The sequence below is a fragment of the Poecilia mexicana genome, unplaced genomic scaffold (genome assembly GCF_051168715.1).
Source record: "Poecilia mexicana isolate PSO_F unplaced genomic scaffold, ASM5116871v1 scaffold_17, whole genome shotgun sequence".
Lineage (NCBI taxonomy): Eukaryota > Metazoa > Chordata > Actinopteri > Cyprinodontiformes > Poeciliidae > Poecilia > Poecilia mexicana.
The window spans coordinates 9877853-9890619 of record NW_028263386.1 but is presented as its reverse complement, the minus strand read 5'-3'; the positions used below and the strand labels follow the sequence as shown (position 1 = coordinate 9890619).

Genomic DNA, 12767 nt, shown 5'->3' with positions numbered 1-12767 from the left:
CTGACCACTTTTCCTCACTTACTTCTTCTACTACTCTCCGATTTGAAATATTTTCTGTTATTTCAACTTTTAACTTTGTGTTTTCTCTGGGGTTTTTTTCTCTCTGTACAAGCTACACCTGGTCTGGCATCTCGTCTGATTAAAATGAAAATGAAAGAAACCAAAGACGACGCTCGTTTTGACACTACAGAACTTTACTTGAATTTGATCCAAGTTCATCGTCTATACAGGATTTATTTACAGGTTCTGAAATCAGGGAGGAAAGAGGGTGGGAAAAATCCAGAAATAAACAAAACAAAACAAAAAAACACTAAATACAACCGAGGAATCGGCTAAAAGCATTTACAGGTATGTCATTTAATAATGATGCTCAACAGTTAGAGATGCAGTGTCCTCTGCTTTAAAAAACATCTTATATCACAACATGAGGTAGGAGAACAGTGTCTCTAATTCATGCAAGAACAAAAAAGTCTCATCACACTGTAGTATTGGCAACGTAGTATGCAATGGTCACACACACAGACACTGCGTTTCATGTTTTCAAACAGCACTGATGGGAAAGCAACAGATTTAGGTTTATTTTTGCGTAAATTCCACCTTTGACTGTCAATCTGAGCCTCCTGCAGTCATTTTCCAGGCTCCTTCTTTTCATTTTTATCGGTTTGGCAAAATTCACAACTGTACAAAACACATCTAAGCTCTCAAAGCGCTGCAAAAAGCCAAAGAAAGGCCCAGCATGCCATCTTAAAAGGGATTTTTTCCCATCCTACTGGTTAGTAATAGACGCACACTTAAAAAGACTAAACAGCGCTCACTTGTGGTTACAATGCAAACTCCTCTGACAGAACAAAAAAAAAAAAACTCTTGGGTGAATTTTCTGCTGCAGAAGCAAACAGGAGAATAAAAGTAATACTGATTAGCATCTGATGGGTTAATACATGATTTCAGTGTGGAGAAAAAAATAGTCAGACCAAATTATTCTACAGTTTACAATCTTCATGATCATACGGTGACTTCATATTCTGGCCAGCCTCTCAACCACAAGGGAGATAAAACTTTGCACATGTTCAATAATTCATGCAGAGAAGCCTTTTTAAAAATCTGAGGGAAATCTTCAGTCTTTTTTTTCTAACAATAAACAGATTGTAACTTGGCGACATAAACTTGGAAGGGCAGCAAAACATGCAAACATTTTTTTTTCTTCTTTTTGTTTTTTTTTCTCTCCAAAATGTCGTCTTGAACAAATTTCTGATTTAGATTAAGGGAGAAGGTTCAAATAGCAAAAAGGAAATCTGTCATGATAAAATCCATAAAAACAACGTCGGTTCTGAAAGTGGAGTAAAAGTGTGTAACAAAGTATATATATATATTTTTTTTTAGTTTTTAGTTTTATAGTTGATGTCTGAGTAAACCATGCACTTCATTCCCCCACATCCACTCCAGAAGAGTCCTTTTTCTTTCTTTTTTTTTTTTTTAATAAAAGAAATCAAAACAATTAGACCCACTGCAGCCTCAGCTGTGGTCCAAATCATATAACCTTTTATAGATTATTTATATAAGAACAGTTAATATATTAATGACTACCTTATTTACAAAGTGAATATAAATCTTTCGTTTATATGTTAAACATTTTTCTTTCATCATCTTAATAAATGTTTTCAATGCAACAACAGTAGAGTGTACATTTGTTCCGCCTGCTCTCTGTCCGCTCCTTCCGGTCGGTCTCTGTAAAGGGAGGCTGTGTAAGAAAATCTGCATCGAACAGGATGGAGCACAGTGGAATGTCTTATCAATTTGCATTAATAGCAGATGCATATAAAAGAAGCTCAGTTTTTTTTTTTTTTTTTTTTGCCGAGGACGATCCCGTTACACAGTTATTTACACACGCACGCACCCGCACAGACGCTCACAGGGATCTATTTTATAGTGGCGATAAAAAGCGCTTCAGCCTGGGCATGATGGGATTCCTCCCGGGCATCTGATCTGGATGTGGGTCGTCCACCAAAGGGCCCCCCCCGACATCGACAGCTGCCTCAAACGGGAGGGAGCTCCATCTAAGTCGGGGCCACCCAGCCTGCCATTAGCGAGCCTCGGTGCTAAATGTCCACAGCTTCACACTGTTCGTGAATAAGTGCAAACAGAACCCGAAACTCTGCCGAACCGACAGCTTTCACCTGCGACCCGCATTCTTAGACGGCAAGAATGTCTAACAATGAAGAGAGAGGCTCAGAGAGCCGTGACAGCCTGCAGCTTTGATCATCTGCTGGGAACGCAGGGGCCACCGTTCCGCACGGATGGTTGCGACGCACCGACACACTCCTGTGTGCGCGGACACGTTGCGGGTTCTTTCATGCGTCGTCATGGTAACGCAGAAAAAAAAAACACCTGTGTCCAAACTACAGCATGGGCCGGAGTGAGATCAGGGTGTGATAAAGGGTGAGTAAAAATACCGTGGCTTGAAGGTTTTAATAGTAGTAATTAAAAAAAGGTGTTAAATTAGACAAGAAATGCAACTTAGTTTTTTTTTTTAACTCGGTTTCCTGGTTGGGTGTGGTGAGATTTGAGGATTTTATCAATGTTTAATAGAAAACTGGCAAACTCCCGTGAAGCTATATCATTTATAAGATGTATTTACTGTTACGTTGGTTTTATTGCATAGATTAGAGGGAAAAATCTAAAATAAGCACTTTGTAAGCTTAGTTGCTGCTGTCATTCTTCTCTTCATAGACTCACTAGTGAATAAAAAGCTTTCAAATATCTAGTTAATTGGTCAGAGGATGACTTTTCAAGTTCTGCAAACCCAAAACCCAGTACACAGCGTGTGGACCTTTGGTTATTTTCAAACCATTGCTAACTGGAGGGGTAGACTCTGCTGAAGTTTTAAATTGTACTCAATTGCTAAAGTTTGACGCCTACCGGAAATTACTTGCTCTGTAAACAACCATCCTCCACTGCAAAGAGAGAAGTTAACTAAATATTTGGAAGCGTGGCCGACATGGACAGAGCGGCTACGTTCACTTCCTCCGCTGCCATTGCTAAAGTTAAAGGCAGATTACTAAACCAGCGCAGAAAATCGACGTCATCGTCTCCTTCTGTTCGCTGATTGGCCGATTTGAAATTCTACAAGAAATCCAGGCCAATGGGAGAAAGCCCAGGCTAACGGTTGAAAAGTTGTAGCCTACTTTCGGTGGAGGGATAATGTTTTTGTTTACTCTGATCACTCAACAACTTTTTGTGGTGTCATGAAAGGATTTGAACCATAGGAACCAAAAGACGGAGAAATTTTAGCAGTTTTAAAATGGGAATGTTTTAAAAACCTAGCATAGCTCGATGTCTGAATGACCCGCGCCCAGACCGAGGAAGATCACCAGCTGGTTTCGGTCGAGTGAAGAGGAAACCAATCTGCCCTCCAGGCTGTAGCATTTCATAGCTAAGTACAAGAAGTGTAGAGGGTCTTTGGGGAGAGGTCACACTCAGTCACTTCAACATCAGCGTCATTACTGGCATTTTCATGAGGTCCTACAACATCTGCGCATGACAAATGTCTGCTTTTGTACAGTAAAGGTCTTTTTTCCTCCATAAAGACTTAATATTTTAACATGATTATATTTATTTGTGTTTATAAGGACTCCAAAAGAAAATATATATTTTTATATATATGTATAGAGAGAGAGATGTCATTTTAAACTCCTCCACTCGCTGAGTCTTGAGGATCTGAGCTTCATGTATACAAAGTCTGTAGGTACCGGCAGCCGTGCCAGGTAGTAGCATAAAGTGTCACCAGCAAGGAACGGTGGAGTCCAAAATTCAGAGTGTTCAGCTCCAGGAACCAGGGAGCAGGAAGGACGATGATTCAGGCAGGGAAGGATAGTGATGGAACTTCCTGTCTCTAAAGCAGCTGTTTATTAAAAACTATAAATTAAATCAAACATACATGTCCCCCAAAAAAATCTTTAAATACTGTGTGTGTGTGTGTGTGTGTGTGTGTGTGTGTGTGTGTATATATATAAATCATAAATCTTGTAATGTATCTTTTAAAAACGGGGATCAGAAAGGGAGCCTGCAGAGGGTCAGGCTGAATTGTTTGTGTCTGTAGAGTTGGCGATTGACGGGAAGAAAATGTCGCAGTTACTTCAGGCCGGCCACAGGGGCCTCGCCCATGGAGGAAGAGCAGAGAGGGGAGTGGGCGTTCAGGGGTCCAGTGGCGGGGGTGAGAGGGGGAGAGGGGCTGCCTCCCATCATGCCAGACTGGGCCATCTGCTGCTTGAGCTGGGCGATGGTGTGCTCCAGCTTCTCCCGCGCCTCCCGCTCCCGGTGAAGCTCCTCCTGCAGCTCCTGCCGGTCGGCCTCGGCCCGCTCCAGCCTCTGCCGCAGCTCCGACAACTGGGAGGAGACCGAGATAGAGGTCGGGTTAGGATCAAATGCCGCAGAAAACCCACTGCTCAACATTTACACAAAATCTTACCCAACATTTTTGGTCTGGTTTCAAATGCAAATATATTGTATGAAGACAAAACTAAGTAACCAATGAATCAATCATTATTACAGGAAAGGAGCTGACCTCAACATGCAAATGGTTTAAAGACATGTAAATCATCAAACTAATAATGAAAAGACATGATACACATTTCATTTATTTTATTCAAGATTTCCGCAGAACTTAACTAAAACCAAATGAGGTAAAACATCCACAAAAGATGGCTTTAGATCCTTATAATAGTAATAAAGCTGTAACATAACATAGCAGAAATCCAGCTTTTAGCAGCACTTTCACTGTTAAGCCACATTCATATTCAGGGCGAAGCAACTGGGACTGTTTACCATTAGCGCTCATATTTCACAGCTCAGAAATGGACAGTGATGTAATTCTGTTTAGAAAGTATCTCTGCGTGGTAAACAAGACTAATGCTGCATGTCTGTCCACAGACTTCATTTCTTTCTAGAGCAGCTAAGATGAGGAGATAAAGTTGGGAGCTTTTCAAGAATCTGCTGAGAAGTGGAGTTAAAAGCCCTGTTGGTGAGGGTGGATGTGAAACTGCAGCGCTGAGCTCAGGCCAACATAACTCAGTCTGTCTCCAGGTTTAATCTCCTGGAAACCCAAACAGCGTCCCCCGAGTGTGTTTTTATATTCTTACACAACACTCAGAGTTCCAATAATACTGGTCAAACATCTCCAATATCTGGCATAACTACAGAAGAAAGAGTGAAATATGTTTCATACACCAAAGAAAAAAAAAGGCTTTCAAGGTAAAAAAAAAAAAAAGAAAAAAAAAAGGCCCATAAAACAAAGTTTTATGTTGCTGTAATTCAGTGTGACTTATTTAGAACTGGTGATGCGTTTAGAGCTCCTACCTGAGCGGTGTAGTGGGCCTCCTGCTGCCGCTGGGCCCCGGGTTCGCAGGCGCAGGCCTGCTGCCGGAGCTGCTCCAGACGGCTCTCCAGCTCCAGCTGCTCCTGGCGGGCCTGTCCGAGCCGCCGCGCCTGCTCGCTGTGCACCGCCTCCAGCTCGCTGCGGAGCTCCCGCTGCTCCGCGCTCAGCTCCCGTAGCCTCGCTGCCTCGCCCCCACGCAACGCCTCCAGCTCCTGGACACACAGAATTCAAGACAAGAACGATCTGAGTAACGGTGATAATAACGAACCCCTACACTGAGCCTGCAGAAGAAATATTTTGCAATACAGCTTCTCCTCAGGGAGGTTAGACTTCGTGCCTCTACCGCTGCCCAAAACCTGACAGAATCCAAAACTGTGTTTGTAACCTCTGACTTGTATTTGCACATAGCGTTCAATCATTTCTGCAGATAAAATAGGATTATTTTGTCCACTTTTACTCTGATGTGCCTAAATAATTGAAGTCTGACATCTCAGAGTAAATGCAGCTGCTTTGTGAAACCCGCAGAGGTTAATCAGCGAACATTAGTGACAATTATGTCCTCCTATGAGAGTTATGTCTTATGTTTTAAATAACAGTTAATCCATCATACAGAAATCGAAGAACTAAAATAACAAATAGGCTGAAAAGGGAGAGGATTAATCTAACAAACCACTGAAAGGCCTAAGATTACTCTGCAGGAGCTGCATAGATCCTCAGTTCATGTGGGAGAGTCTATTAGCATAAGGATTATTAGACTTGCATCATAATTCTTGTTTAAAGTTGTTTAGCAAACATGTGCAAGAAGATATTTGGTCAGATGAGAGCAAAATAAAACTATTTGTGGAGAAAAATGAACAATGTGTTATGATATATCATCTGCTGTGAAACATGGAAGTGGCAGCATTATGCTGTGGGGATGTTTTTCTTCAAGAGGGACAGAGAAACTGCTTGATGGGAAGATGGCCAGAGAGTGAGCTAAACACAGCAAGAAAAGTAGTTCTGGTTGATGACCTTGAATACATGGTGAGTGCAAATGCACACCACACTTTTAAGATTTTTTACACAATGAGGCTTGAACTTTGAACAATGTACTTTGTGTTGAACTATCCTCAAAGGTCTGCAACCTGCGGGTCTGGAGCCGCAAATGGCTCTTTGGACTTTCAACAATGAAATGAAATAAATTTGTCTCTTCACAATAGGTTAAGTATCATTTGTTGCTCTGAATGAGTTTTATGTAGCTGGACATGTAAAACACATTGAAGTTTGTTTCTGACTTTAAAAAGTTCAGGAAATAATAATTTTGCAGTGTATGTGAAATTTTGTAAAAAAAAGAATGGGAAATTAGTGGGCATAAATAGAAAAATATTTCCTAATGCAAGTGTTTGGATGGAGAGAAGGCAGGGTGGAGGTTGAGTTGGTGTCATCTCCACGTCAACGACGCCTTTAATGATGGCAACAACGGTTCCAGTCGGGTTTATCTGCAGCTCGTTTCTGTTTCCATCCACCAACTCACCATTTCCAGCTGCAGCTGCTTCTGCAGGGTGGAGTTGAGCTTCTCCTGCTGCCTGTTGTACATCTGCATGATCTCCACGACGATCCTGTCCTTGTCGTCCTCCACACCCCCGACCGCCGACGCCGTGGCGACGGCGGCGCTCATGTCCTTAGACGCTGCTTCCGTTTCCGACGACAGCATCGACGCAGACCGAGGAAGAGATGCCGGAGGAGGAGTGTGGGAGGGGATGTGGGTGGCTTTCTTGCAGCACGGGCTGCTCGTCTCCATGGAAACTGCCTGGGTTTGGCTTTCCCGCTCAGTGGCCAAGGCAGCAGCCGCCACGCTCTGGGATTTGGCCTCCTCGGTGCCGGCCGTGACAGGAGGCGACGCGTGGAGATCTGAGGAAGGCAAGAAAGAGAAGAGAGTGAGGACGGGAAGAGAGAAGATGAGATGAAAAGAAAAGCAGAGGAAGCGGTTGAAAGACAAGAAGTGCGAGTCATGTTGGTGTGCACATGCTTAGTAACACCCTCACACAACCTCATAAAACATCGCACTTCTTCCGAGGAACCAAACACTCGCCCACAATTTCTGTTTGTGTTTGCCCTCAGACACAGATACAGGAATAAAGGTGAGTTGTGTAGGTGAGCTGCTCCGCTGCATCTCCTTGTTTTTTTAAACTGCGGCTTGTTCCCCTGACTGCGGTCTTTAAGGTGTGTGCATCACGGGAAACGTTTGGCTGGATGCTAATCTCTGGCACAAATCATTATTCAAATTGATTCAAAGCCACAGAGCTAATATTAGATCCTCTATTCAAACCAGCAGTTTGGTAAAGAGGAAGGGGAACACTGCACTACGGCAGTTCACGGCCTACTTTCTACAACGTCTTAAAGGAGAAAAATCCAGATTGGTCTGGAAAAAGGCAGGGAGGAAGGAGGAAAAGCTCACTCAGAGGAGTGGGCGGAGGATTTGACAGCAGACTGAGAGATGAAGGGAGCCAGAGAGGGAAGAGACAATGATGGATGGATGGACGGAAGAAGAGAAGTATGGGAACAGACGGAGAGTCGGCTCAGAGAGGTTGTGTTGCCGGCTGCCAGGAAAACAGAGAGAGATGGAGGATGGAGGGAAGGAGGACAGATTGGTTGGAGAGCGGAAAGTGAAAGAGAGAAACACGCAGCCTGGCAGTCAGACAGCGCGTTAATAACGACAGACTGAAACCGTTCCTCTGATTCGTCCTTTTCTTTTTTTTTATGTATATGTGAATGCACGGCGTGAAAGAGGAGGTCACCAGCGCGTCAGACGTGCGGCAGCCCGCAGTGTTGTTATCCGAAGGTCAACGAGTGGCTCTGTGCATGGGAGCGGACTGCAGAGTTTTCAGTCCTGGAAGTTGCTGCTGAGCATGTGTCAGCTCGGAGTGAGCTGCGTGAACTTGATATGCCTGTCATTTATGCTTATGCTGCATGCAAACAGCTGCTGCTTCGCTGTATTGATGTCACGTATTTATAGCAGACACACATCAGATTGTGTCCAATAGGCGTGCAAAGGAGTTCTAATTAAATATGAAGGATTTATTTAATGGGGTAAAAAAAAAACTGCGTTTGGAAATTATTTATCATTAAATTGGATCAAATTAATATTAATGAACCTTCTGTGTTTCACTCTTGTATTTGCTAACTGCTATTAAAATAAATGTACTCTGTATTAAGAGTTTTCATCAGCTTATTAGTTTCATAATTATCATTTGAGTCAACAGCTTACGGATTTGAACATATGGTACATTCATCCAACATTTATTTGAGTTCCATATCTGTAAGTTATTTATTTTATTTTTTTCATCTAAAAAGAAAATTTTGGGCGTTTTTAACTGAAACACCCTCCATATTAACACCTGTGATAGAGACGTGTAAAAAGCCTTAAAATAAACTTAAATCTTCCATTGCAGCAACAGAAAGAATCAACCTTTAATTTCCCCCAAGTGCAATAAATGAACGTTTTACCCACAATAACTAAAATTAGCAATAAATTAACAATAAAATTATTGTTTAAGACAATTAAAACTACAACTATTTTGGGCCTTAATATTTTACTCCGATTAGTCTGCATTTTTCAGATTTTAGACTGCCTTAATTTAATTTTTTTTTTGTTTTTGTAAACCTTGGCTTTATTTCAGCATGTTTCTGCAGAAGAAAGAAGCATAAAGTGTGTAGATGTTCCTCTTCTTGTCCCCAGTAAAATATTTTTAAACAAAAAGTGGATTTTTGTCCAGGTAAGTTCACAGTTCGCTGCGTTTCCTACTGACCCATTGGTGGCTCTTCGTGGCCCAGCATCCTGCGGCTGTAGTGATGCTTGAGCAGCGCGCCGAACACCTCGGGGCTCATCTCCGCCTCCCTCCTCAGAGAAACGTTGGGAGCCACCATCTTATCGTATGTGTACAGGTAATAACTGGAAAACAGAGGTGAAGAGTTAAAAGATACAATACTTTGGTTTTACAGTATTTTATCAGGATTACATGTGACAGAAACACAAAGCAGTAGATTTGGAGTAGTCCCACAGCATGATGGTGCCACTACCAGGTTTTCCAATCCCTTTTGGTGAATTTAAAAGTTTTATTTAAAAAATGCAACTATGTCCTTAAACACTAGACCTTAAAAAGCTTAGAATTATATCATATTGAAGTTAACACTGATAATGGATGCTATTTACTACTGAGGTGACTTCAAAAGACAAAATGCTTTATTTTTAGGGGCATGAAAGTAAAAATGGGATGAATACAGACATGCCACACTTTTAACATTATTTGTAAAAAAAAAAAAAAGTTTACAATCATGTTGTTCTGTTATGTAAAATGTAAAAATACATGTAAGTTTGTGATTTCAAAATGTAGAGAAAAAAAGGTGCAAGAATCAGGAGTATTTTCAGGACTCTGTAATGTGTTTAAAAATATCCCCCATTTCTGCTTTAGGCCTCATAAAGGTGGTTTAGTTTCCTTTCAGCAATTTCGCCAAAAACTATAAACAGCAAAGAGTTATGGGCTCCAGAATGCTGTGTTGCCCTTTACAACAAACACGTCTGAAACAAAGAACAATCTCTGTTTGCTATCTCTTTTAGCTCAAAGCAGCGCGATAAATCTCAGAGCAGGGGCTAAACAAAACGCCGTGTGGAATATGGATATTCCTTATCGTGTGTTGCCAGGATCTCAGCCCAAACAGACCTTCGGCTTATCACAAACTTCCAGGTAGTGGCGCACAACGGGGAGACAGATACTGCCTGGAGATGCTCCGAAGCCACTGAGTCAACACTCATCTGTGTGGCCCCTCCCCCCACCAGCGCCGAGGCTGGAGCAGTGAACTAGGTTAAGCCTGACAGCTCAGCGGGGCTCTGTTCAAAACTCCACCAACCAAGACATTCCTGCTCTCCCTCTGGATGGGAATGAAGCGCTGCCTGTCTGCCTGCGCGGGGATATGAAGCTCCGTCACTTAAAACAACTGAGACCTGATTGAATAATGCAAGGCAGGCTTGCATTAGACGCGTGCCCCTCTAGTGGATCCCTGCGACAACCGAAATTGAACCTCGTCTGGCTCTAAACTGGTGCTCTAATCTGGTCTGCACATGTAAATGTGAAATCTCATGATGCCACCAGGTGATCGTGGCTCTAATCTCTCCCTCCCATCCTCTAATTCGTCTAGCCTGACGTCTGCGAGAGTCTCCGCGGGAAGCAGTCAGACGCTGCAGTGGCTCCGTAAACCCTTTAATTCCAGGCTTTAATCTGGGAGAGATTACCGTGCTACCTAAAATGGAGCTAGAACTAAACAGACTGGAGCAACTGTCTGGGGAAGGAGAAGCAGTGAAGAAGAAATAGAGAACGACGGATGGACGGCCATATTACGGCAACTGGGAGTAAAATGGCAGAGGTCTACTACAAACATACCATTGTATCTGAACTAAACAATACTAGACATAACGGTGCAGAAATGGGAAATTTCTAGATTTCAGATTGCATCACGGCAGGTGAGGTGCAGTACCTGGGATGGACCAGGGTGGGGTGTCCTGGCTCCTCCTTGATGTCTGTAAAAAGACGGTTGAACATCAGAGCCGGTGGGGATGGTTTCCCCTGTGGGAAAGAAAGAATAAAAAAGATAAGAACAGCATAAATAGGACACAAAACCACCAAAACACTGTCTTTTTAACATACTGTTATGGTTAGAGATGTTCTATACCAATTTACTGATCTGTGAGGGAAACTAGTGCAGACCAGATGACCAGTGAAACAGCAAAGTGAGACGGGAATATGCTGCACATCTCTCTCATAGGAGCCATGGTGTAATATGCATGCCTACATCAAAACCTACATCAAAACCCACTTGTTTGAGCTAGCATACAGCCTTTAATTATCTTTGTACTCTCTTATAAATCTTGTTTTTTTGTTTTGTTTTTATTACCGGTATGTATTTTATAATCTGCTTGCTTTTATGTCAAGGTGACCTTGGGTGTCCAGAAAGGCGCCTACAAATAAAATGCATTATTATTATTATTATTATTATTACGTGTGAGATGTGAGTTAGGGATTAGGCAACAGCTGAGACGATGCGCATCAGAGGAGAATATAGTCCCCCTGAACGGCCTTCATTTTAACTCAGTGAGTGTGGGGGGAGAGTGGCTTAAGAGTCTGGTCCAACAGAACGGAGCACCTTGTGTCCACTACGAATTAGCGAACACAAGGTGTCAGAAAGGATAGAGGTGAGGGTCATGACCCTTAGGGGTGGCTACTGACCTTTCTCGTAGGCTCTGTGTCGGCTAACTTGTCTGAAGCGGAGCAAATTTCCACCGAGGACTTCCTCAGCTGGCTCTCCTCTTCCTCTCCCGACTTCTAAAACACATGGAGAGAGAGAGAGAGACGGTGGGTGAGTTATACCATCCAGAGTTACCAAAGCCAGAGAGACGGGAGGATGGAGAAGAACACACAGAAAACAAAGAGTCGGTCCAACGAACCCATGGAAGTGATTGGCATTAAAAGTGCAGCATGATGTCAACACTTTAAAACGTAGATGACGCATATCTTTACATTACATGAACCCACTCAATCATTGACCAAATCAATCACTTATTACATGTGGAAACTAGAGATCAGGCAAAAATTCAGGGTGTAGTGATCGACTCAGACCTGAACCTTCAGAGACGCATAAAGACAATTACAAAGTTGGTCTTCCATCACTTGAAGAACATTTCCAGGATTAAAGGTCTAATGTCCCAGCAAGGTCTAGAGAAACTCATTCACTCATTTATATTTAGTCACATTGATGATGTCTTCACAGGTCAGCTCACAAATAGAGTTTTACACCTCACGGAAGATAAGTTGGTCCAGATTAGCAACGGGCCAGTCACCAGTGCAAAGATACACTAGTTTTTTTTATAAAGTAGAAGTTTCAATTCTGCTAAAATTGTCAGTCAGGTTGTAGAACAACCTGACTGACAATTTTAGTCACTCTGATGCCAGAGATGGCATCAGAGTGACTAGAGTGTTTCTGGGTGAATGTTGGTCAAAACATTTGATTGGTTGGCCAAAATGAATCAGAATAACTATAAATAAATTATATACTACGTCAGCAGGAAAACAGGTAATTGTTTTTCTCTCTTAAATATAACCAGCTAGACAGTGTTGAGCATTATAGTTTCATGGTAACTACAACAAAACCAGTGTTTTCACTAAAAACTTCATACTGTGAGAGTTTCTAACTGGTCTGTGCCTCGCTGTGATACAACACTGTGGAAAGTAAGAGAAGGCCTATAAATAAACCACAAGGAAACGCCTTGCCGACAGTCAACATGTCTTGTTGTCAGGTGCTTCTGTGCAGACATGCAACGCAGCTGGAGTCAAGCTCTCGCTTCAAAGCACAGATGTACATTAGA

General features: G+C 42.4%; 1 protein-coding gene across 1 annotated transcript in view; it reads right to left on the bottom strand.

Annotated features, from left to right (window-relative positions):
* Positions 1 to 176: 176 nt before the first annotated feature.
* skila (SKI-like proto-oncogene a) overlaps positions 177 to 12767 on the bottom strand; it is a 37238-nt gene continuing 24647 nt past the window's right edge. Inside the window, exons 3-8 of the mRNA XM_088014347.1 lie at positions 11632 to 11727; positions 10883 to 10971; positions 9160 to 9302; positions 6885 to 7261; positions 5353 to 5583; positions 177 to 4383 (exon numbers count right to left, since the gene is read on the bottom strand). Of these exons, the coding sequence (XP_087870473.1) occupies positions 4129 to 4383; positions 5353 to 5583; positions 6885 to 7261; positions 9160 to 9302; positions 10883 to 10971; positions 11632 to 11727 (1191 nt within the window). The 3' untranslated portion in view covers positions 177 to 4128. The remainder of the gene's footprint in view (positions 4384 to 5352; positions 5584 to 6884; positions 7262 to 9159; positions 9303 to 10882; positions 10972 to 11631; positions 11728 to 12767) is intronic.